This window comes from Petromyzon marinus, chromosome 56 (assembly GCF_048934315.1).
Source record: "Petromyzon marinus isolate PM22_M1 ecotype Great Lakes invasive population chromosome 56, UKy_Petmar_22M1.pri1.0, whole genome shotgun sequence".
NCBI classification, from domain to species: Eukaryota; Metazoa; Chordata; class Hyperoartia; order Petromyzontiformes; family Petromyzontidae; genus Petromyzon; species Petromyzon marinus.
The window spans coordinates 8,525,455-8,552,460 of NC_133722.1; the positions used below are offsets into that span (position 1 = coordinate 8,525,455).

Genomic DNA, 27,006 nt, shown 5'->3' on the forward strand with positions numbered 1-27,006 from the left:
TGATCTCTACATTGGGTCAAACTTAACATCTCTTAATGTTCGACGGCTTTTGCACCATATCTTATTTATTCACGATGTACTTACAAAAGAATCCGCAGACTACCTGCTGGATCTCCTCTCTGTTTCAAAGAACTAATTTGACCTCAGGTCTTCGCTCATTTACCAGCTTCACATTCCCTATTGCCGTACAAAAACTGGAGGAAGGGCCTTTGCTATTGATGCCCCCAGAGTCTGGAATGCTATTGCCAATAAACTGCAACTTGAATCGCTACCAATGAGATCTTCTCTCAAAACTGCTCTAGAGGAGTTGTACACCCCTAGCTGCCATTGCTGTTCATGGGCGTAAAATAAAATAAAATGTTTTGCTCCGGATGACGCTGCAAAGTATTATCTGTATTTTGATTTAGCGTGCTGATCTTAAAGGTGCATTGAAAAATTTGATACTCCGACTGATGCCTCTGTTGTTGTGGAGTAACTCATGCAGCCAGCTATGGCTCTAGTATTTGGTGTTACATGTTATTTATGTAGTTTATTGTAAAGATTCGGTCACAGTCCCTTTGATCACTGTTATGTTGCAATTATGGCTTTATTTTTTGGTGATTTGGAAAACGTTTTTTTGGTTTGGACATGTTTGTTTTGTTGTAGTACGGAGTTACACTGATGGCCTTAATCTAAGTTGTCTTGTGGTTGTTGTTGTTGTTTGACTTGCATCCCACTGGGATTTTTTGCACAGCGTTGTTGTACGGTGCTTTTTTCAGGAAAATTTTGCTTTTTTATTCTGGGATTTTCTGTTTGCACAGTCACAAAGTCACTTTAAGATGTTTTTCTTGTTCGTGTTTTTGTTTTTTTGTTTGTTGTGGTTGCACCCGATTCAAGAGCCGAATGGCTCACAGGGCTATACCAAAATAAATAACCTGAAACTCAGGCAGCCTCGCCCACTACCCAGCTTCCCCCCGCCCACCACCCAGAAAGCCCCGCCCACCGCCCAGCTAGCCCCACCCACCACCCAGCTAGCCCCACCCACCACCCACGTAACTCCGCCTACCACCATGCTCGCCCCGACCATCGCCCAGCTAGCCCCACCCACCACCCAGCTAGCCCCACCCACCACCCACGTAACTCCGCCTACCACCATGCTCGCCCCGACCATCGCCCAGCTAGCCCCGCCCACCACCCAGCTAGCCCCACCCACTGCTCGTGTAGCTCCGCCCTCTGCCCCCCCCCCCCGTATCACTGCGCAGTGGGGCACGAGACCGAGCCGTTGTTTTGAAACCCAAGGCCACAAAAACAATTTTTGTGGCAAAAACTTCATGGGACAGAGACGCCCTGGGGAGAGAATTCCTGATACTCACACGGCCGGTGCGGGGTGGTGGGGCTTTGGTAGAGAGGGAGGGAGGGAGGGGGAGAGGGGGGAGAGGGAGGGAGAGGGGGGGGATGGAGGAAGGTGGGAGGGAGAGGGGGGATGGAAGGGGGGAGGTGGGAGGTAGAGAGGGGATGGAGGGAGAGGGGGCGATGGAGGGAGGGGGGGAATGGAGGGAGGTGGGAGGGAGAGGGGGTGATGGAGAGGGGAGGGAGAGGGGGGATGGAGGGAGGGGGGAGGGAGAGGGGGGATGGAGGGAGGGAGTGGAGGGAGGGGGGAGGGAGAGGGGGGGATGGAGGGAGATTGGGGGGTGAAGGGAGGGGTCACTTGTCCCGCTCCCCGCTGTCCGTGGCACTCTGCGTCATCCCCACACGGGCAACCCGCGGAGCGAGGGGGCGCGCAGCCGGAACGTCGTCCCGATCGCGCAATCATCTCTCGGGCTCGCTGCTGTCACGTCGAGTTTGTGAATAGCGAGCGGTGGGTGGGGGGTGGGGGGTGCATGCTGGGATGGGTGGTGAGATGGGTGGAGGTAGTGAGTGGTGAATTCTCAAAATGGGTGGTGGGTGGTGAACGGTGAGTTGGGTGGTGGTGGTGAGATGGGGTGGTGGTGGTGGTGAGATGGGTGATGGTGGGTGGTGAGTTGAGTGGTGGGTGGTGAGTTGAGTGGTGGGTGATGTGTTGGGTGATGGTGGGTGGTGATGGGTGATGGTGGGTGGTGAGTTGAGTGGTGGGTGGTGAGTTGGGTGGTGGGTGATGTGTTGGGTGATGGTGGGTGGTGATGGGTGATGGTAGGTGGTGAGTTGAGTGGTGGGTGGTGAGTTGAGTGGTGGGTGATGTGTTGGGTGATGGTGGGTGGTGATGGGTGATGGTGGGTGGTGAGTTGAGTGGTGGGTGGTGAGTTGGGTGGTGGGTGATGTGTTGGGTGATGGTGGGTGGTGATGGGTGATGGTAGGTGGTGAGTTGAGTGGTGGGTGGTGAGTTGAGTGGTGGGTGATGTGTTGGGTGATGGTGGGTGGTGATGGGTGATGGTGGGTGGTGAGTTGAGTGGTGGGTGGTGAGTTGGGTGGTGGGTGGTGAGATGGGTGATGGTGGGTGGTGGTGAGTTGGGTGGTGGTGAGTTGGGTGGCGGGTGGTGAGATGGGTGATGGTGGGTGGTGAGTTGAGTGGTGGGTGGTAAGTTGGGTGGTGGTGAGTTGGGTGGTGGTGAGTTGGGTGGGGGTGGTGAGATGGGTGATGGTGGGTGGTGAGTTGAGTGGTGGGTGGTGAGTTGAGTGGTGGGTGATGTGTTGGGTGATGGTGGGTGGTGATGGGTGATGGTGGGTGGTGATGGGTGATGGTGGGTGGTGAGTTGGGTGGTGGGTGGTGAGATGGGTGATGGTGGGTGGTGAGTTGAGTGGTGGGTGGTGAGTTGGGTGGTGGGTGGTGAGATGGGTGATGGTGGGTGGTGGTGAGTTGGGTGGTGGTGAGTTGGGTGGCGGGTGGTGAGATGGGTGATGGTGGGTGGTGAGTTGAGTGGTGGGTGGTAAGTTGGGTGGTGGTGAGTTGGGTGGTGGTGAGTTGGGTGGGGGTGGTGAGATGGGTGATGGTGGGTGGTGAGTTGAGTGGTGGGTGGTGAGTTGAGTGGTGGGTGATGTGTTGGGTGATGGTGGGTGGTGATGGGTGATGGTGGGTGGTGATGGGTGATGGTGGGTGGTGAGTTGGGTGGTGGGTGGTGAGATGGGTTGATGGTGGGTGGTGAGTTGAGTGGTGGGTGGTGAGTTGGGTGGTGGTGGTGAGATGGGTAATGGTGGGTGGTGAGTTGAGTGGTGGGTGGTGAGTTGGGTGGTGGTGAGATGGGTGATTGTGGGTGGTGAGTTGAGTGGTGGGTGGTGAGTTGGGTGGTGGTGGTGAGATGGGTGATGGTGGGTAGTGGAGTTGGGTGATGGTGGGTGGTGAGTTGAGTGGTGGGTGGTGAGTTGGGTGATGGTGGGTGGTGATGGGTGGTGGTGGGTGGTGAGATGGGTGATGGTGGGTGGTGAGTTGAGTGGTGGGTGGTGAGTTGGGTGATGGTGGGTGGTGAGTTGGGTGGTGAGTGGTGAGTTAGGTGATGGTGAGTGGTGAATTGAGTGGTGGGTGGTGAGTTGGGTGATGGTGGGTGGTGAGTTGAGTGGTGGGTGGTGAGTTGGGTGGTGGTAGTGAGATGGGTGATGGTGGGTGGTGAGTTGAGTGGTGGGTGGTGAGTTGGGTGGTGGTGGTGATGAGATGGGTAATGGCGGGTGGTGAGTTGAGTGGTGGGTAGTGAGTTGGGTGGTGGTGGTGAGATGGGTGATGGTGGGTGGTGAGTTGAGTGGTGGGTGGTGGGTTTTGAGTTGGGTGGTGGTGGTGAGATGGGTGATGGTGGGTGGTGAGTTGAGTGGTGGGTGGTGAGTTGGGTGGTGGTGAGATGGGTGATGGTGGGTGGTGAGTTGAGTGGTGGGTGGTGAGTTGGGTGGTGGGTGGTGAGATGGGTGGTGGTGAGATGGGTGATGGTGGGTAGTGAGTTGGGTGATGGTGGGTGGTGATGGGTTGATGGTGGTGGTGAGTTGGGTGATGGTGGGTGGTGAGTTGAGTGGTGGGTGGTGAGTTGGGTGATGGTGGGTGGTGATGGGTGGTGGTGGGTGGTGAGATGGGTGATGGTGGGTGGTGAGTTGAGTGGTGGGTGATGAGTTGGGTGGTGAGTGGTGAGTTGGGTGATGGTGGGTGGTTGAGTTGAGTGGTGGGTGGTGAGTTGGGTGATGGTGGGTGGTGAGTTGGGTGATGGTGGGTGGTGAGTTGAGTGGTGGGTGGTGAGGTGGGTGATCGTGGGTGGTGATGGGTGGTGGTGGTGAGTTGGGTGATGGTGGGTGGTGATGGGTGATGGTGGGTGGTGAGTTGGGTAATGGTGGGCGGTGAGTTGGGTGGTGAGTGGTGAGTTGGGTGATGGTGGGTGGTGATGGGTGATGGTGGGTGGTGATGGGTGATGATGGGTGATGGTGGGTGGTGAGTTGAGTGGTGGGTGGTGATGGGTGGTGGTGGGTGGTTGATGGGTGGTGGTGGTGAGTGGATGAGAAGTGGACGCACAGTGATGAGCGATCCTGACGAGTTCGATTCTCGCTCAGGCCAACATTGGTGACGAATATCTGAACCGGTCCCGGCCCTCTGCCCGGCATGTGCTGGGTGATGTCATCTGGCATCTCCAGCCACGTGACACTGGGCGTGGCTTGCTGGAGGGTGGGGGGGAGTTTCCCATCTTCAGGACGCAGCGTTGTGGCTTCCCCAGAGTGATAGATCATTTAAAAAAAGTAGTTGATTACAATTATAGTTAATTGTAATTGATTCGCTGAATGACTAATCGCACCGGCCCCAATTGGCATGAGAACGATGCCATAGCATCTCAAAATAATAATGATGACGATGGTGATTCTGCTGATGAAGGTTATGGTGATCTTGCCCTCCTGACATTTAACATCAGCGCTTTATTTTACTCCAAATCATCACCATCATCACTATCGTAATCATCATGACCATCATCATCACCACCACCATCATCATTACCATAATCACTATCACAATCATTATTACTACCCCCATCATCACAATCATCACCACCATCATCACTATCATCATTACCACCACCATAATCACGATCATCATCATCACCACCACCATCATCACCACCATCATCATTACTATCATCACTATCATCATTACGACCACCACCTTCATCATCATCATCATCACCACCATCGTCATCACCACCATCACCACCATCATCATCACCATCATCACTCTCATTATTACCATCATCATCACCATCATCACCATTATCATCACTATCATCATCATAACCATCATTATCATCACCACCACCGTTGTCACCATCATCATCACCACCACCATCATCATCATCATTATTACCATCATTATCATTACCACCATCATCATCACCATCATCACCATTATCATCACCACCATCATCATCACCATCATCATTACTATCATCACTATCATCATTACGACCACCACCTTCAACATCATCACCACCATCGCCATCACCACCATCACCACCATCATCACCATCATCACTCTCATTATTACCATCATCATTATCACCATCATCACCATTATCATCACTATCATCATCATCATCATAACCATCATTATCATCACCACCACCGTTGTCACCATCATCATCACCACCACCACCACCATCATCATTATTACCATCATTACCATTACCACCATCATCATCATCACCATCATCACCATCATCATCACCACCACCATCATCACCACCACCACCATCATCATCATCACCATCATCATCACCATCATCACTATGATCATGACCATCATCACCTTCTCATCATCATCATCACCCTATCATCGCCATCATCACCACCAGCACCACCACCACCACGATCATCACCTGGCAGGAGTTCATAGATGTCCTCATCGATTGGATCCACCACCACCTCCTCCTTGTGCATGATGGTTGCTGGCGGTGTGGCCTTGACCTGCTCTATCGGATCGATGTCATCGTAGAGCTCCCCACCATCCTCATCCTCGTCCTCCTCTTCCTCGATCACAGAGGAGCGTAAGTCTAAGCCACAACAACAACAGCAGCAGCCACATCAACAACAACAACAACAGCAGCCACCACGACAACAATAGCCACAGCAACAGTTTAACACGTAATGGGGCTTTCGCGGCCAATATCATCCACGATGTTTTTTTTTTGGGGGGTGGGGGGCGGGTTAGATCGCGTAAATATTAAAATGTGTCGTTAAACCCGGCACCACCCGACACAGCCAATTAGTGACGTTATGTCACGAGAGCAGAACGTGCCAATTCGTCACGAGTACAGCACCACCGGTTTGACTCTCCAACACACAACATATATTATGAGCCACAACAACAACCACCACAACAGCTACAACAACAAAAAACAACCACAACAGCTACATTAACAACAACCGCCAAAACAACAACAATGACAGCCACATAAACAACAACCGCCACAGCCATAACAATAACAGCGACATCAACAACAACAGCAACAACAACCACCACAACAACAACAACAGCCTCAACAACAGCTGCATCAACAACATCCACAACAAGAACAACCGCCACAACAACAACAGCCACAACAACACCTACATCATCAACAACAGCCACAACAACAACAATAACAGCTACATCAACAACATCCGCCACAAAAACAACAACCACAACAACAGGCACAACAACAGCTACATCAACAACAACAGCTACAACTGCCACAACAACACTCGCCACAACAACAACCACCGCCACAACAACAATCACAACAACAACAGCCACAACAACAGCAACCACAACAACAGCAAACCGCACGTACCCCGGATGACTTGGCGGATGTAACTCATCCACGAACGGGCATCGTCGGGGGAGGAGGTGGAAAACTGAAACGAGGTGGACGTTTTGTTACCAACAACAGCAACAACGCAGTCTAGAGTCACACACGCTGCTGAGCTGCTGAGCTGGTGAGCTGCTGAGCTGCTGAGCTGAGCTGGTGAGCTGAGCTGCTGAGCTAAGCTGGTGGCTTAAGCTGGTGAGCTGAGCTGGTGAGCTGAGCTGGTGAACTGAGCTGGTGGCCTGAGCTGGTGAGCTGAGCTGGTGAGCTGGTGAGCTGCTGAGCTGGTGAGCTGCTGAGCTGGTGAGCTGAGCTGGTGAGCTGGTGAGCTGAGGTGCTGAGCTGAGCTGCTGAGCTGGTGAGCTGAGCTGCTGAGCTGGTGAGCTGAGCTGGTGAGCTGCTGAGTTGCTGAGCTGAGCTGGTGGCCTAAGCTGGTGAGCTGAGCTGCTGAGCTGGTGAGCTGAGCTGGTGAGCTGAGCTGGTGGCCTGAGCTGGTGAGCTGAGCTGCTGAGCTGAGCTGCTGAGCTGAGCTGCTGAGCTCCACAGCTCCCCACAGCTCACGGAGCGGAGTCGAACCTGGAAGCTGCGCTTCTCGTGAGCCGACAGCTCGAAGCTGCAGCAGCTCTTCCTGTCCTTGCGATTCGCCTCGGTGGCGCGCAGCGAGTAGCCGGCCAGAGGCACGGCGCCCTTTTGCTGCTTGTCTGTAAGACGGAGGGGCAGCGTGAACATCGTCGTCATCATCACCATTGTCATCATCATCATCGTCATCATCATCATCGTCACCAACATCGTCGTCATCATCACCATTGTCATCATCATCGTCGTCATCATCATCGTCGTCACCATCATCGTCGTCATCATCATCGTCGTCATCATCATCGTCGTCATCATCATCATCGTCGTCACCATCATCGTCGTCACCATCATCGCCGTCACCATCATCGTCGTCATCATCGTCACCATCGTCGTCACCAACATCGTCGTCATCATCACCATTGTCATCATCATCGTCGTCATAATCATCGTCGTCACCATCATCGTCGTCATCATCATCGTCGTCATCATCATCATCATCATCGTCATCATCATCATCATCGTCGTCACCATCATCATCGTCACCATCGTCGTCGTCGTCACCATCATCGCCATCATCGTCGTCACCATCATTGTCGTCATCATCGTCGTCAGCATCATCGTCGTCATCATCATCGTCGTCATCATCGTCGTCACCATCATAGCCATCATCATCGTCGTCATCGTCGTCACCATCATCGTCGTCATTATCACTACCACCGCCACCACCACCATCAAAATCATCATTATCATCATCACCACCATCATCAGCACCATTGTAATCATCATCATCATCGTCATCATGATGATCGTCATCATCGTCATCATCACTGCTGAGACTGACGACTCTAGTGGAGTCTCCACGCACACTCACAAAGACAAAGGTCTCCCGTGTAGCCTGTAACAGACTGTAGGATCAAGTGCTGTTTGCGAGCACCTATGAAGGCCGGCACGGCACACGAGGGGGTGGGTGGCCAACACCACGCGCGACCGTCTTTGTCTCCCCAGTGACGACGTTTACACATCGCAACAGGTACTCGTTTGAGGCTGAGTCGACCTAGGGGAGGCCCAGGACTGGTTCAAATAATCGTCACCGGTGTTCTACTCCTTGACGAAATGATCATGATGATGATGATCCCATACCTGTCAACCCCTTATCAGTGCCTTATAAGACCAAATCAGACCCTATTGGTCAACCTGTGTCCCCTATAAATCTCAACGCTCATCCTACAAAGTCCCATCACAAGGGCGAAACGCAAGCCAATAGACATTCAATCAAAAACTCCTGTACACCGTATGGACGTGAAAACGAATTTCCTCTGTACAAGAATAGAGGGTAATCCGTGAATGGCTTGGCATTTAATGAGATCACGATGATGATGATGGTGATGATGGTGGTGGTAGGATACACCTTGTGTGTGGAATTCGCGTGTTCATTACACACAACGAAGGCAGAGTGGCCTCGCACTCCACCCAAGCGTGCAAGCGTGGCTTCGTTCGTGTTGCTGTTTGTTGTTGTTGTTGTTTACGCAGCTTGAACGATCGGGGGAATGAGTAACTGGCCTCGGTCTCTCTCCTCTTTCGGCTCCAGTGAGCGGCTAACGGGGGGGGAGACGTGGGTCGGTAAGGCCTCCATGGAGGCCGTTACACATCACGCGGGCACGCGGCTGCATGGATCACGAACCTCGTCATCATCGTCGTCATCATTAACATCATTAACTTCATCATCGTCAACCTCATCATCGTCGTAAATCTTATGATCAGTCATTATCGTCAACCTCATCATCATCATCAATATCGTCAACATCGTCATCATCGTCATTATCAACAACATCAACTCGATGTTTTTATCTTAGTCGTCCCTATGTGAGTCGATGAGTCTCTTTGTGAGTCTATGAGAGTCTATGCGTCTCTATGTGAGTCTATGAGTCTCTATGTGAGTCTATGAGTCTATTTGTGAGTCTATGAGTCTCTATGTGAGTCTGTGAGTCACTATGTGAGTCTATGAGCCTCTATGAGTCTCAATGTGAGTCTATGAGTCTCTATGTGAGTCTATGAGTCTCTATGTGAGTCTATGAGTCCCTATGTGAGTCTATGAGTCTCAATGTGAGTCTATGAGTCTCAATGTGAGTCTATGAGTCTCTATGTGAGTCTATGAGTCACTATGTGAGTCTATGAGTCTCTATGAGTCTCAATATGAGTCTATGAGTCTCTATGTGAGTCTCTATGTGAGTCTATGAGTCCCTATGTGAGTCTATGAGTCTCAATGTGAGTCTATGAGTCTCTATGTGAGTCTATGAGTCACTATGTGAGTCAATGAGTCTCTATGTGAGTCTATGAGTCACTATGTGAGTCTATGAGTCTCTATGTGAGTCTATGAGTCACTATGTGAGTTTATGAGTCTCTGTGAGTCTACGAGTCACTATGTGAGTCTATGAGTCTCTATGTGAGTCTATGCGTCTCTATGTGAGTCTATGAGTCTCTATGTGAGTCTATGAGTCACTATGTGAGTCTATGAGTCTCTACGTGAGTCTATGAGTCCCTTTTTATTCTTTGCGTCTCCATGTGAGTCTTTGTGTCTCTACGTGAGTCTATGCAACTCTACGTAAGTCTATGTGTTTCTTTGGGTCTCTATGTCTATGAGCCCCTATGCGAGTCTATGCGTCTCTTTGTGAGTCTGTGGGTCTCTATGTCTGCGTCTCCATGTGAGTCTATGAGCCTCTATGTGAGTCTGTGGGTCATCATTAGTAAAATAGAAAATAGTCGTAGTAGTAGCGGTAGTCGTAGTGATAGTGGCAGCAGTAGTAGTAGCGGTGGTAGTAGCGGTAGTAGTAGGGGTAGTAGTAGCAGCAGTAGTGTGAGTAGTAGTAGCGGAAGTAGTAGTAGCGGTAGTAGTAGCAGTACCGGTAGTAGTAGCGGTAGTAGTAGTAGCGGTAGTAGTAGTAGTAGCGATAGTAGTAGTAGCGGTAGTAGTAGTGGTAGTAGTAGTAACAGCGGTAGTAGTATCGGTAGTAGTAGCGGTAGTAGTAGTAGTAGCGGTAGTAGTAGTGGTAGTAGTAGTAACAGCGGTAGTAGTAGCGGTAGTAGTAGTAGTGATAGTAGTAATAGTAGCGGTAGTAGTAGCGGTAGTAGTAGTGGTAGTAGTAGTAGTGGTAGTAGTAGTAGCGGTAGTAGTAGTAGCGGTAGTAGTAGTAGTGGTAGTAGTAGTAGTGGTAGTAGTAGTAGCGGTAGTAGTAGTAGCGGTAGTAGTAGTAGTGGTAGCAGTAGTAGCAGTAGTGGTAGTAGTGGTAGTAGTAGTAGCGGTAGTAGTAGTAGTAGCGGTATTAAAAGTAGTGGTAGCGGTAGTAGTAGTAGTGCTAGTAGTAGTAGCGGTAGTAGTAGTGGTAGTAGTAGTAGTAATGGTAGTAGTAGTGGTAGTAGTAATGGTAGTAGTGGTAGTAGTGGTAGTAGTAGTAGAGGTAGTAGTAGTGGTAGTAGTAGTAATGGTAGTAGTAGTGGTAGTAGTAATGGTAGTAGTGGTAGTAATGGTAGTAGTAGTAGAGGTGCGGGACTGAGTCCGGGACTACCTTTGCGGTCTCCGTAGTAGTAGAGGGCGTTGGAGCTGAGGACGCACCACCGCCTCTGCCACTCACCCACGAAGAAGTTGTGATCTGTCCACACACGCACGGCGGTGAGCCTATCATGACGACGACGATGGTTACCATGACGATAGTGACGACGACGATGATGACGATGATGATGACGATGGTTACCATGACGATAATGACGACGACGATGATGGTAATGACGACGACGATGGTTACCATGACGATTATGACGACGACGATGATGGTGATGACGACGATGATGGTTTCCATGACGATAATGACGACGACGATGATGGTAATGACGACGACGATGGTTGCCATGACGATAATGACGACGACGATGATGGTGATGACGACGACGATGGTTACCATGACGAAAAAAGATGATAATTTAGATAACGAACGATGATCAAAACGATAATGATCGTACCGATGTCGATGATGATCATATCGATAACTATGATGATAATGACGATGATGATAATGATTATGATGATAACGAAGGCGATCATGACCCAGGTGATGACCGTGATGACGATGATCCAGGTGATGACCGTGATGATGATGATGATGATCCAGGTGATGACCGTGGTGACAATGATCCAGGTGATGACCGTGATGACGATGATCCAGGTGATGACCGTGATGATGATGATCCAGGTGATGACCGTGATGACGATGATCCAGGTGATGTTCGTGATGATGATGATGATGATGATCCAGGTGATGCCCGTGATGATGATCCAGGTGATGACCGTGAGGATGATGATGATGATGATGATCCAGGTGATGTCCGTGATGATGATGATGATGATGATGATGATCCAGGTGATGACCGTGATGACGATGATGATGATCCAGGTGATGACCGTGATGACGATGATGATGATGATCCAGGTGATGACCGTGGTGACGATGATCCAGGTAATGACCGTTATGATGATGATGATGATCCAGGTGATGACCGTGATGATGATGAACCAGGTGATGACCGTGATGATGATGATGATGATCCAGGTGATGACCGTGATGATGATGATCCAGGTGATGACCGTGATGATGATGATCCAGGTGATGACCGTGATGATGATGATCCAGGTGATGACCGTGATGATGATGAACCAGGTGATGACCGTGATGACGATGATCCAGGTGATGTCCGTGATGATGATGAACCAGGTGATGACCGTGATGATGATGATCCAGGTGATGTTCGTGATGACGATGATCCAGGTGATGTCCGTCATGATGATGAACCAGGTGATGACCGTGATGACAATAATGGTGATCCAGGTGATATCTGTGATGATGATGATGATGATCCAGGTGATGACCGTGATGACGATGATCCAGGTGATGTCCGTGATGATGATGATCCAGGTGATGACCGTGATGATGATGATCCAGGTGATGACCGTGATGATGATGATCCAGGTGATGTCCGTGATGACGATGATGATGATGATCCAGGTGATGACTGTGATGACGATGATGATGATCCAGGTGATGACCGTGATGACGATGATGATGATCCAGGTGATGTTCGTGATGACGATGATCCAGGTGATGACCGTGATGATGATGATCCAGGTGATGACCGTGATGACGATGATCCAGTTGATGACCGTGATGATGATGATCCAGGTGATGACCGTGATGACGATGATCCAGTTGATGACCGTGATGATGATGATCCAGGTGATGACCGTGATGACGATGATGATGATGATGCTCCAGGAGATGACCGCTCCTCACCTTTCCTCTTCTTGTCAAGGAACCCGGCCTTGATGACGTTGGGCAAGTCGGAAGCAGCAATGGCCGGGAGCTGCACATAGACTGTTGGTCACACACAGACAAAGACAAAGATCCCCGTGTAGCCTGCACAGACTATTGGGGGCAAGTGCTGTTAGCGAGCACCTATGAAGGCCGGCACGGTACACGAAAGGGTCGGTGGCCATCACCACGCACGGCCGCCTTTGTTTCCCCAGTGGCGATGTTTACACACTGCACCAGGTACTCATTTCAGGCTGAGTCGACCGAGGGGAGGCCCAGGACCGGTTCAGATAATGATCGTCACCGGTGTTGACCGTGAGCGGGAAATGAACTTTGGTCACCAGGATCGTAGCGCAGCATAGCGCTAACCGCTACACTACCGCTCCCCACACGCACACACACACAGACACACACACGCATCAAGGTCAAGGGGCGCCACGATTGTGAGATGTTAACTACCTCGCCAGGTATACAGGAGGTCGTGGGTTCGATCTCGACCCTGACGCCTGCTGTATATTTGGAGTTTGCGTGTCTCTCTCTCTCATCATCATGAACTTTGGTCACCAGGATCGTAGCGCAGCATAGCGCTAACCGCTACACTACCGCTCCCCACACGCACACACACACAGACACACACACGCATCAAGGTCAAGGGGCGCCACGATTGTGAGATGTTAACTACCTCGCCAGGTATACAGGAGGTCGTGGGTTCGATCTCGACCCTGACGCCTGCTGTATATTTGGAGTTTGCGTGTCTCTCTCTCTCATCATCATCACGGTGGCTAGGAGATGTTAACTACCTCGCCTGGTACGCAGGAGGTCGTGGGTTCTATCCCGACCCTGACGCCTGTTGTATATTTGGAGTTTGCTTGTCTTTCTCTCTCTCATCATCATCATCGTGGCTAGGCGATGTTAACTACTTCGCCTGGTATACAGGAGGTCGTGGATTCGATCCCTGAGGCCTGCTGTATATTTATAGTTTGCGTTTCTCTCTCTCTTTCTCCCCGTGGTCGCGTGGATTTCTCTCCGGGTCCTCTGGCTGTTTTTCCCCTTCTACATTTAGTATCAACATCACCACGCGTTTCGAGCATCTGGCATCCGGCTATAAAATTCCACGTGATGATGGTGATGACGATAAGCCCACTTCGTTGGGCTCTCATTTGTGATAGCCAGGTCGCTTCTGAAAAAAAAAACATCGATATAGCTCAGTGCGTCTTACCTGGTTAAATAAAAAAAAGTTAAAGCTTAGTTTTAGAGTGCTGGACGATGAGTGAGCGTCTCGTTGCCGAAGAGCGGGACGTGAAACCCACAATTAGTAAGGTTTGTCACGTAAGCAGAACGTGCCAATTCGTCACTAGTACAGCACCACCGGTTTGACTCTCCAACAGAGACCCATAGAGATACACAGAGACCCATAGAGACCTATAGAGGTACACAATAATCCATAGAGGTACACAGAGACATATAACAGAGACCCATAGGGATACACAGAGACCATAGAGACCTATAGAGATACACAATAATCCATAGAGGTACACAGAGACACATAACAGAGACCCATAGGGATACACAGAGACCCATAGAGACCTATAGAGGTACACAATAATCCATAGAGGTACACAGAGACACATAACAGAGACCCATAGAGATACACAGAGACCCATAGAGACTAATCGAGGTACACAATAATCCATAGAGGTACACATAGACACATAATAGAGACCCATAGAGATACACAGAGACCCATAGAGATACACAGAGACCCATAGAGACCTATAGAGGTACACAATAATCCATAGAGGTACACAGAGACACATAACAGAGACCCATAGAGATACACAGAGACCCATAGAGACCTATAGAGGTACACAATAATCCATAGAGGTACACAGAGACACTTAACAGAGACCCATAGAGATACACAGAGACCCATAGAGACCTATAGAGGTACACAATAATCCATAGAGGTACACAGAGACACTTAACAGAGACCCATAGAGATACACAGAGGCCCATAGAGACCTATAGAGGTACACAATAATCCATAGAGGTACACAGAGACACATAACAGAGACCCATAGAAATACACAGAGACCCATAGAGATACACAGAGACCCATAGAGACTAATAGAGGTACACAATAATCCATAGAGGTACACAGAGACACATAACAGAGACCCATAGAGATACACAGAGACCCATAGAGACCTATAGAGGTACACAATAATCCATAGAGGTACACAGAGACACTTAACAGAGACCCATAGAGATACACAGAGACCCATAGAGACCTATAGAGGTACACAATAATCCATAGAGGTACACAGAGACACTTAACAGAGACCCATAGAGATACACAGAGGCCCATAGAGACCTATAGAGGTACACAATAATCCATAGAGGTACACAGAGACACATAACAGAGACCCATAGAGATACACAGAGACCCATAGAGACCTATAGAGGTACACAATAATCCATAGAGGTACACAGAGACACTTAACAGAGACCCATAGAGATACACAGAGACCCATAGAGACCTATAGAGGTACACAATAATCCATAAAGGTACACAGAGACACTTAACAGAGACCCATAGAGATACACAGAGGCCCATAGAGACCTATAGAGGTACACAATAATCCATAGAGGTACACAGAGACACATAACAGAGACCCATAGAGATACACAGAGACCCATAGAGATACGCACTGACACCCGGGAGACCCCCAGCCCACGTGACAGACACCACCCACCCCCCCACTCGCGGGGAAGCATCCGAGGCGGCCCGCCGCTGCAACGATCTGGGCAATGTGATTATCGGGTCTCAAAATAGATCTCCGCTTTATAATTTGTTAGGTATGGGGGGTGGGTGGGGGGGTGGGAGATGATGATGCCGACGGTGATGGTGAGTCAAGGTCGAAAGGTCACTGTCGACAATTCCATTGATGCCACCCTCCCCATGCCATCGCTTCGGTCCTTCTGCCAAATTGTGTGGTCGTTGGGAAGTCGACACGCGCATTTCAATGCCCACTAATCACAGACGCACCACCAACAACACCACCAACAACACCACCAACAACACCACCATCACCATCACCACCACCGTCCTCCGGCTTCAGGTCTTCTCCTCCCCATGGTCGTAGACCTCTGGGTGCCGTTCCACGCCGTCACCCGCCCTCCTCCTTCGCCCTGCACAGGTGCTGAACCCACCAACAAGTCGCCTACCCTATCCACCTCCAACACCCTGCACAGGAGTCCCACCCATCACACAACCTCCAAGTCGCTTACCCTACCCTCCTGTGGAGAGTGTGGGGGGAGAGTGGGGGGGGGGGGAGTGGGGGGGGGTGAAGAGTGGGGGGAGAGTGGGGGGGTGGGGAGAGTTGGTGGGGGGGTAGTAGTGTTGTAGAATGTGGTGGGACAGTGAGACCACTCATTCAGCAGTGGATCAACCGAGGCTGCTGCTATTGCAGCTGAAAGGTATTGGGTATGATGCTGGTGGTGGTGGTGGGGTATGATGCTGGTGGTGGTGGGGTATGATGCTGGTGTTGGTAGTGTATGATGCTGGTGGTGGGGTATGATGCTGGTGGTGGGATATGATGCTGGTGGTGGTGTATGATGCTGGTGGTGGTGGTGTATGATGCTGGTGGTGGGGTATGATGCTGGTGGTGGTGGGGTATGATGCTGGTGGTGGGGTATGATGCTGGTGGTCGGGTATGATGCTGGGGGTTGTGGGTTATGATGCTGGTGGTGGGGTTTGATGCTGGTGGTGAGTATGCTGCTGGTGGTGGGGTATGATGCTGGTGGTGGGATATGATGCTTTTGGTGGTGTATGATGCTGGTGGTGGTGCGGTATGATGCCGGAGGTGGGGTATGATGCTGGTGGTGGGGTATGATGCTGGTGGTGGGGTATGATGCTGGTGGTGGGGTATGATGCTGGTGGTAGTGGGGTATGATGCTGGTGGTGGGGTATGATGCTTGTGGTGGGGTATGATGCTGGTGGTGGGGTATGATGCTTGTGGTGGTGGAGTATGATGCTGGTGGTGAGTATGCTGCTGGTGGTGGGGTATGATGCTTGTGGTGGTGTATGATGCTGGTGGCGGTGGGGTATGATGCTGGTGGTGGGGTATGATGCTGGTGGTGGGGTATGATGCTGGTGGTGGGGTATGATGCTGGTGTTGGTGGGGTATGATGCTGGTGGTGGTGTATGATGCTGGTGGTGGTGGTGTATGATGCTGGTGGTGGTGGGGTATGATGCTGGTGGTGGGGTATGATGCTGGTGGTGGGGTATGATGCTGGGGGTTGTGGGTTATGATGCTGGTGGTGGGGTTTGATGCTGGTGGTGAGTATGCTGCTGGTGGTGGGGTATGATGCTTGTGGTGTATGATGCTGGTGGTGGTGGGGTATGATGCTGGTGGTGGGGTATGATGCTGGTGGTGGTGGGTTATGATGCTGGTGGTGGGGTTTGATGCTGGTGGTGAGTATTATGCTGGTGGTGGGGTATGCTGCTGGTGGTGGGGTATGATGCTGGTGGTGGGCTATGATGCTGTTGGTGGTGGGGTATGATGCTTGTGGTGTATGATGCTGGTGGTGGTGGGGTATGATGCTGGTGGTGGGGTATGATGCTGGTGGTGGTGGGTTATGATGCTGGTGGTGGGGTTTGATGCTGGTGGTGAGTATTATGCTGGTGGTGGGGTATGCTGCTGGTGGTGGGGTATGATGCTGGTGGTGGTGGGGTATGATGCTGGTGGTGGGGTATGATGCTGGTGGTGGGGTATGATGCTGGTGGTGGGGTATGATGCTGGTGGTGGTGGGGTATGATGCTGGTGGTGGGGTATGATGCTGGTGGTGGTGGTGTATGATGCTGGTGGTGTATGATGCTGGTGGTGGGGTATGATGCTGGTGGTGGGGTTTGATGCTGGTGGTGAGTATGCTGCTGGTGGTGGGGTATGATGCTTGTGGTGGTGGAGTATGATGCTGGTGGTGGGGTATGATGCTGGTGGTGGTGGGGTATGATGCTGGTGGTGGGGTATGCTGGTGGTGGGGTATGATGCTGGTGGTGGTGGGATATGATGCTGGTGGTGGGGTATGATGCTGGTGGTGAGTATGCTGGTGGTGATGGGGTATGCTGCTGGTGGTGGAGTATGATGCTGGTGGTGAGTATGCTGCTGGTGGTGAGTATGCTGGTGGTGGTGGGGTATGATGCAGGTGGTGGAGTATGATGCTGGTGGTGGGGTATGATGCAGGTTGTGGGGTATGCTGCAGGTGGTGGGTATGATGCTGGTGGTGGTGGTATATGATGCTGGTGGTGAGTATGCTGGTGGTGGTTGGGTATGATGCAGGTAGTGGGGTATGCTGCTGGTGGTGGGGTATGATGCTAGTGGTGAGTATGCTGCTGGTGGTGGGGTATGCTGCTGGTGGTGGGGTATGATGCAGGTGATGGAGTATGCTGCTGGTGGTGGGGTATGATGCTGGTGGTGAGTATGCTGGTGGTGGTGGGGTATGATGCTGGTGGTGGTGGGGTATGCTGCTGGTGGTGGGTATGCTGGTGGTGATGTGGTATGCTGCTGGTGGTAGAGTATGATGCAGGTGGTGGGGTATGCTGCTGGTGGTGGGGTATGATGCTAGTGGTGAGTATGCTGGTGGTGGTGGAGTATGATGCAGGTGGTGGGGTATGATGCTGGTGGTGGGGTATGATGCTAGTGGTGAGTATGCTGCTGGTGGTGGAGTATGATGCAGGTGGTGGGGTATGATGCTGGTGGTGGGGTATGATGCTAGTGGTGAGTATGCTGCTGGTGGTGGGTATGCTGGTGGTGATGGGGTATGCTGCTGGTGGTGGGGTATGATGCTAGTGGTGAGTATGCTGGTGGTGATGGGGTATGCTGCTGGTGGTGGAGTATGATGCTGGTGGTGAGTATGCTGCTGGTGGTGAGTATGCTGGTGGTGGTGGGGTATGATGCAGGTGGTGGAGTATGATGCTGGTGGTGGGGTATGATGCTGGTGGTGAGTATGCTGGTGGTGATGGGGTATGCTGCTGGTGGTGGAGTATGATGCTGGTGGTGAGTATGCTGCTGGTGGTGAGTATGCTGGTGGTGGTGGGGTATGATGCAGGTGGTGGAGTATGATGCTGGTGGTGGGGTATGATGCAGGTTGTGGGGTATGCTGCAGGTGGTGGGTATTATGCTGGTGGTGGTGGGATATGATGCTGGTGGTGAGTATGCTGGTGGTGGTTGGGTATGATGCAGGTAGTGGGGTATGCTGCTGGTGGTGGGGTATGATGCTAGTGGTGAGTATGCTGCTGGTGGTGGGGTATGCTGCTGGTGGTGGGGTATGATGCAGGTGGTGGAGTATGCTGTTGGTGGTGGGGTATGATGCTGGTGGTGAGTATGCTGGTGGTGGTGGGGTATGATGCTGGTGGTGGTGGGGTATGCTGCTGGTGGTGGGTATGCTGGTGGTGATGTGGTATGCTGCTGGTGGTAGAGTATGATGCAGGTGGTGGGGTATGCTGCTGGTGGTGGGGTATGATGCTAGTGGTGAGTATGCTGGTGGTGGTGGAGTATGATGCAGGTGGTGGGGTATGATGCTGGTGGTGGGGTATGATGCTAGTGGTGAGTATGCTGCTGGTGGTGGAGTATGATGCAGGTGGTGGGGTATGATGCTGGTGGTGGGGTATGATGCTAGTGGTGAGTATGCTGCTGGTGGTGGGTATGCTGGTGGTGATGGGGTATGCTGCTGGTGGTGGGGTATGATGCTAGTGGTGAGTATGCTGGTGGTGATGGGGTATGCTGCTGGTGGTGGAGTATGATGCTGGTGGTGAGTATGCTGCTGGTGGTGAGTATGCTGGTGGTGGTGGGGTATGATGCAGGTGGTGGAGTATGATGCTGGTGGTGGGGTATGATGCAGGTTGTGGGGTATGCTGCAGGTGGTGGGTATGATGCTGGTGGTGGTGGGATATGATGCTGGTGGTGAGAATGCTGGTGGTGGTTGGGTATGATGCAGGTAGTGGGGTATGCTGCTGGTGGTGGGGTATGATGCTAGTGGTGAGTATGCTGCTGGTGGTGGGGTATGCTGCTGGTGGTGGGGTATGATGCAGGTGGTGGAGTATGCTGCTGGTGGTGGGGTATGATGCTGGTGGTGAGTATGCTGGTGGTGGTGGGGTATGATGCTGGTGGTGGTGGGGTATGCTGCTGGTGGTGGGTATGCTGGTGGTGATGTGGTATGCTGCTGGTGGTAGAGTATGATGCAGGTGGTGGGGTATGCTGCTGGTGGTGGGGTATGATGCTAGTGGTGAGTATGCTGGTGGTGGTGGAGTATGATGCAGGTGGTGGGGTATGATGCTGGTGGTGGGCTATGATGCTAGTGGTGAGTATGCTGCTGGTGGTGGGGTATGATGCAGGTGGTGGGGTATGATGCTGGTGGTGGGGTATGATGCTAGTGGTGAGTATGCTGCTGGTGGTGGGTATGCTGGTGGTGATGGGGTATGCTGCTGGTGGTGGGGTATGATGCTAGTGGTGAGTATGCTGGTGGTGGTGGGGTATGATGCTGGTGGTAGGGTATGCTGCTGCTGGTGGTGGAGTATGCTGCTGCTGGTGGCAATGAAAGCCCTCCAGTGGGAGGGTTGCCCGGCTGGATGTGTGAAATGTCATCACCGTGATCACCGCAACTTCATCAGCCCCGAAGTGAGGGGAGTGGCGACCTCCCTGGGCTCATCGGATTCACTTCCACGGACCCCCCCCCACCCCCCACAGCCCCCCACCCCCCACAGCCCCCCCCCACAGCCCCCCCCACAGCCCCCCCACAGCCCCCCCCCACACCCCCCCCCCCCACCCCCCATCCATTGTCGCGGCCGCTTCGCAATCAGCGACCGCGACAATAAGAATGTTTGCAATTTAACTTTCACTTCATTACGGCTAAATGAGCGATAATAATAATAATAATTGTTGTTGTGGCGACGACGACGACGATGATGATGACGATGATGATGACGATGATGATGATGACGATGATGATGACGATGATGATGACGATGATGATGATGACGACGATGATGATGATGATGACGACGATGATGATGATGATAACGATGATGATGATGATGTAGAAGAGGAATAACTTGTGAACGTTCTCTGTGAGCGCCAATCGCGTGACAGTGCAAGACTGTGCGCATTGTCAAGGCGAGAGAGGCTGCTGTGGTGCAGAGATTTTGTTTGGCAGTGAGCGGGGATGGGGGGGGGCTGTGTGGGGGGCTGTGAGGGGGGGGCTCTGGGGGGGCTTTGGGGGGGGGCTGTGGGGGAAGGTTTTTCTATGCACACATTTGTAAAAAAAAAAATTGTATTCAAAACGCTGGCAGAGAATGTCCAACTAGGAGAGGGACCTTGAACATGAAACTTGCGTCGCAAAGCACGGATCGTGAGCTTAGTGGCACGCGCCGCAGCAGTAAACTATGAAACTACGTTCTGTATTGTTACCAGGGTAAGGTCCCACTGACCTGCTGTGTAGTTTTATTTTGTCACAAGCGACCCGGGTATCAGAAAAGATATAAGCTCAGCGAAGTAGCTCATCACCATCATCGTCATCACGTGGTCATTTAATAAGCAACCAATTTATTTTAAACGCGTGATGCAGGTAGTTAACATCTTCTAGCCACCGTGATGATGATGAGAGAGAGAGAAAGAGAGAGACACACAAACTCCAACTATACAGCAGCAGGCGTCAGGGTTGGGATCGATCCCACGACCTCCTGTATACCAGGCGAGGTAGTTAACATCTCCTAGCCACAGTGATGATGATGAGAGAGAGAGAGACGCAAACTCCAAATATACAGCAGCAGCAGGCGTCAGGGTCGGGATAGAACCCACGACCTCCTGTATACCAGGCGAGGTAGTTAACATCTCCTAGCTACCGTGATGATGAGAGAGAGACACGCAAACTCCAAATATACAGCAGGCGTCAGGGTCACGTTCGAACCTACGACCTCCTGTATACCAGGCGAGGTAGTTAACATCTCATAGCCACCGTGATGATGATGAGAGAGAGAGAGACACGCAAACTTCAAACATACAGCAGGCGTCAGGGTCACGTTCGAACCTACGACCTCCTGTATACCAGGCGAGGTAGTTAACATCTCATAGCCACCCACACCGCAGTTATAACCAGGGTCGTGTCCGGCCAGATTCGAACTGCGAGCCGTCTGCAACAAAATAATCATCGGCGAACGCACAATCGCTGGGCTTTCTCACCACCGCAAAATTACAATAATTATAATTATTACGATCATTATTAAATAACGAGTACGAGCAGAGAGGTAAAATATTGTCTTCGACGTTTGTCATTAATTTGAGTGTTAATATTTTCTGTCTGGCGACGTGCAGCTTTATATTTTTTAGTTTTTAACAGAGCGGTGGTGGTCATTGTGGCCGGCAGCGAGCGTGAGAACGCTTCTCCTGCTCCTCCTGCTGCTGCTGTGCGTCTTGCGATCGGGAAAATGCCTGTAATGTGGAGAGAGCGATGGGGGGGCCATAGAGGGGAGCGGTGGCGCAGCGGTTAGCGCGCTGCGCTACGACACCAGGCGAAGCGATTCCCGTTCACGGCCGCTCAACGCCGGTGACGATTTTCTGAACCGGTTTTGGGTCTGCCCCTAGGTCGACTCGGCGTCAAATGAGCACCCGGGTGCGGTGTGTAGTTAAACGGCGCGGCTGGAGAGACAAAGGCGGTCGGGTCGTGGTGGTGCTGGCCACCCACCCCGTCGTGCGCCGTGCCGGCCTTCATAGGTGCTCGCTAACAGCACTTGCCCCTACAGTCTGTTGAGGCTAGATGGGGGATCTTTGCCTTTGTGGTGGTAGCGTAGCGGCAACGCTACGAAACCGACGACCTGAGTTCGATTCCCGCTCAGGGCCACTACCAACACGGACCGTCGAGGACTATCTGAAACGGTCCTGGGCCTCCCCTAGATCGACTCAGCCTCAAATGAGTACCTGGTGCGATGTGGGCGTGGTGGTGCCGGCTATCACACCCCTTCGTGTGCTGCAGTGCCGGCCTTCGTAGTGTGCTTCACGCTGACTGCACTTGCCCCAACAGTCTGTTGAGGCTCCACGGGGGATCTTTGTCTTTGTGGGTGCAAGCGAGTACTTGCTAGGGTCTGGAATGCTATTGCCAATAAACTGCAACTTGAATCACTACCTATGAGATCTTCACTCAAAACTGCTCTAGAGGAGTTGTACACCCCTAGCTGCCACTGCTATTCAGTGGCCTAAAATATGGCTCTAGATTTTGGTGTTATAATTTATTAATGTAGTTTATTGTTAAAAATTCGGTCACAGTCCCTATGATCACTGTTACATTGCGTTTATGGCTTTTATTTTGGTGGTTTCGAAAACGTTTTTTTGTTTTGGCCATGTTTTTGTTTATTGTAGTACGGAGTTAGACTGATGGCCTTAATCTAAGTTGTCTTGTGGTTGTTGTTGTTTGACTTGCATCCCACTGAGATTTTTTGCACACAGCGTTGGTGTACGGTGCTATTTCAGGAATATTTTGATGTTTTTTTCCTGTATTTTATGTTTGCACAGTCACATAGTCACTTTAAGATGTTTTTCTTGTTCGTGTTTTTGTTTTTTGCGGTTGCACCCGATTCAAGAGCCGAATGGCTCACAGGGCTATACAAAATGAATGAAACTATGGAACTATGGAACTATGCTAGCAAGTATTCTGCAATTACTGGTAAAGCTCGAGAGATAAACATAGAGTCTGCGCAGCGTCGCAGAATACCAACAACAACAATTTGCATTGTTGTTATTTTCGTCATGAAATCACATCCTTGGCTCCAGATGCGGCTGATTCGCAGAATCTAAATCCGTGGGTGGGATGACACCCAAGGGATTTCAGTGTTTGTGGAACTCAGAAACCAAATCATAACACCTCCAACTTAAGCACGCAGCAATTCTAACAACCGGTACGTACTGGCGTGTCCCATTTCGACCTGCCCTGTATAGCCTGAAACCGATTTGACACCGAGTAGTAGGAGGAGGCTTTCGCGACCTATATCATCCATAATATAGTTTTTGTTTGGGTTAGATCGCGTAAATATAAATGTGCCCATCTTCTTTGGTTCTTTCGGTAAAGTCACGTAGAATGAGAATAAAATAATAAATTGATAAAATAAAATAACACAATAAAATTCTCACGACGTTTCGGCCACAACACAAGTGGCCTTCTTCAGGTGAAAGGAACAGACCTGTCGGGACGACAGAGCTTATTATTTTATTCTCATTCTACGTGGTGACTTTACCGAAAGAACCAAAGAAGATGAATCCTTGCAGTCACGAAAGCTTTAAATCGAAATATAAATGTGTCGTTAAACCCGCCACCACCCGACACAGCCAATTAATATGGTTTGTCACGTAAACAGAACGTGCCAATTCGTTACGAGTGCAGTGACGTATATTGAGTCACGAGGGCACACAGCCCCAGTGACTTATAGAGAGGAGCACTGGAGTGTACGTAGCACTCTCTGTCAGCAGGGTGCGCCATGCCATGGTAAATGGTCCCTAAGGAGGTTCGAGCGGCGGGCAGAGAGAGAGAGAGCATTGTGAGGACGTAGCATCCCGATTGGCTGGCAAGGTCACGTGACAGGACAGGGTAAGGATGTGGGCCAATGGTGACAGAAGGGACACGTGATGTCAGGCCCAGAGTCTTCTCGGGGGTTATAGAAGGGGGCGTGGCCGAGGCGGAGCCGGGCCACGGTGAGGGCATAGTTCATAGTTAGTTAGTTCATAGTTGATTTATTTGGTATAGCCCTGTGAGCCATTCGGCTCTTGAATCGGGTGCAACCGCAACAAACAAAAAACATGAACAAGAAAACATCTTAAAGTGATTATGTGACTGTGCAAACAGAAAATACAGGAAAAAAATATCTAAATATTCCTGAAATAGCACCGTACACCAACGCTGTGTGCAAAAATCCCAGTGGGATGCAAGTCAAATAACAACAACAACCACAAGACGACTAAGATTAAGGCCATCAGTCTAACTCCGTACTACAATAAACAAAAACATGGCCAAAACAAAAGAAAACTTTTCGAAATCACCAAAATAAAAGCCATAAATCCAATGTAACAGTGATCATAGGGACTGTGACCGAATTTTTAACAATAAACCACATTAATAAATTATAACACCAAAATCTAGAGCCATATTTTACGCCAATGAATAGCAGTGGCAGCTAGGGGTGTACATCTCCTCTAGAGCAGTTTTGAGTGAAGATCTCATAGGCAGTGATTCAAGTTGCAGTTTATTGGCAATAGCATTCCAGACCCTGGGGGCATCAATAGCAAAGGCCCTTCCTCCAGTTTGTGTACGGCAATAGGGAATGTGAAGCTGATAAATGAGCGAAGACCTGAGGTCGAATTTGTTCTTTAAAGCAGAGAGGAGACCCAGTAGGTAGTCTGTGGAATTTTTTGTAAGTACATCATGAATAAATAAGACCTGGTGCACAAGCCGTCGAACATTAAGAGATGTTAAGTTTGACCCAATGTAGAGATCACAGTGGTGAGTCCTATATGGGCAGTTCAATGCATAAAAGGGAGGTCCCGAGGTCCGATCCGGGCTGTCTACTGGAATGGAACCCGATATGCGACGTCTCTTTGGTCTTCACGCTCGGCATCGTGGTTCAGGCAGTGCGTTAACTGACCTGACCCGGTGATGTAGTTACCCCGTGGTGGTTACCGCTATAAAGTTATCCCGTTGTTACGTTTATGTAGTTACCCCGTTGTGGTCATAGAATAAACGTGTTGCCTCCAAATTCAAGGGTGTCTCTCACGTGCGCCCACTGCACTAGTACAGCACACCGGTGTGTTGGAGAGCAAATCCGAGTACTCAGATTGTAAATGTTGTGGATTTTTTGAGAATTCATATTGTAAATTTTGTGGATTTGCTGAGTACTCAGACTGTAAATGTTGTGGATTTGCTGAGTACTCAGATTGTACATGTTGTGGATTTTTTGAGAATTCAGATTGTAAATTTTGTGGATTTGCTGAGTACTCAGACTGTAAATGTTGTGGATTTACTGAGTACTCAGATTGTAAATGTTGTGGATTTTTGAGAATTCAGATTGTAAACGTTGTGGATTTGCTGATTGCTCAGATTGTACATGTTGTGGATTTTTTGAGAATTCAGATTGTAAATGTTGTGGGTTTGCTGAGTACTCAGACTGTAAATGTTGTGGGTTTTACTCTCCAAACACACAACCGATTTTTGCTGTACTCGTAACGAATTGGCCACGTTCTGTTTACGTGACAAACCCTCACTAATTGGCTGTGTCGGGTGGTGGCGGCGGGTTGAACGACAACATTTTTATTTACGCGATCTAAGTCCCTCCCCCCCCGCCCCATCGCAAATTAAAGGGAATTCTGTTAAACTAAGATACGCGTGTTCACGGGGCGCGAGTGTGTATTTACACTGGCATCTGTAGTGTTTATTCCGCTGTGCGTATACACACACACACACACAGCGCTGGCGGGAGCTTGAGCAACGGGGATTCTGCAGAAGTCAATTAGCGATTATGCATAACGATCACAGTTAAGGCTTAATGAGACCCCCTTGTACAAACAACGCGTACGAATTTAAACGTCTGTAGCCACAATTATTTAATTGCGAGCCTCAAGCCGCACGCACGGACACACGCACACGCTACCGTATTTCAGCGCGCATGCGACGCAAAAGAGAAAGGTCCTCCCACCCAACGTGTAGCCTCTAACAGACTGTTGGGGCAAGTGCTGTTAGCGAGTCGCTTACCTACGAAGGCCGGCACGGCACGCGGCGTATGGGGGGGGGGGGGGGGAGTGGCCAGCAGCCACGCCCGGCCGCCTTTGTCTCCCGAGTGGCGACGTTGACACATCGCGCCAGATACCAATTTAAGGCTGAGTCGACCTGGGAGAGTCCCAGGACCCGTTCACGTAATCGCGTCGCTCGTGTCGGTTGCCGTGAGCGGGAATCGAATTGGGGTCGCCGGCATAGCAGTGCGTTAATCATTGCGCCACCGCTCCTAACTGCGCATACAAAGACAAAGATCCCACGTAGAGCCTTAACAGTTGCGATATTTACAGACCAGACCAGGAACTCATTTGAGGCTGAGTCGACCTAGTGGAGGCCCAGGACCGGTTAAGATAATCGTCACTGGTGACGCTACACGACCGCTCCCACCACACCCACGTGTGTGTGTGTGTGTAGAAATACACACACACACTCACGTGGGTGTGTGTGTGTATGTGGGGTGTACTCACACACACACACACTGTAACTTTCACACGTGGGTGTGTGTATAT

General features: G+C 50.7%; 1 protein-coding gene across 1 annotated transcript in view; it reads right to left on the bottom strand.

Annotated features, from left to right (window-relative positions):
• Nucleotides 1–27,006, bottom strand: part of LOC116954770 (src kinase-associated phosphoprotein 2-like) — a 53,076-nt gene that overhangs the window by 6,439 nt on the left and 19,631 nt on the right. Inside the window, exons 5-9 of the mRNA XM_032975555.2 lie at nt 12,671–12,751; nt 10,895–10,978; nt 7,332–7,456; nt 6,741–6,804; nt 5,787–5,960 (exon numbers count right to left, since the gene is read on the bottom strand). Coding sequence (XP_032831446.1) covers nt 5,787–5,960; nt 6,741–6,804; nt 7,332–7,456; nt 10,895–10,978; nt 12,671–12,751 — 528 coding nt within the window. The remainder of the gene's footprint in view (nt 1–5,786; nt 5,961–6,740; nt 6,805–7,331; nt 7,457–10,894; nt 10,979–12,670; nt 12,752–27,006) is intronic.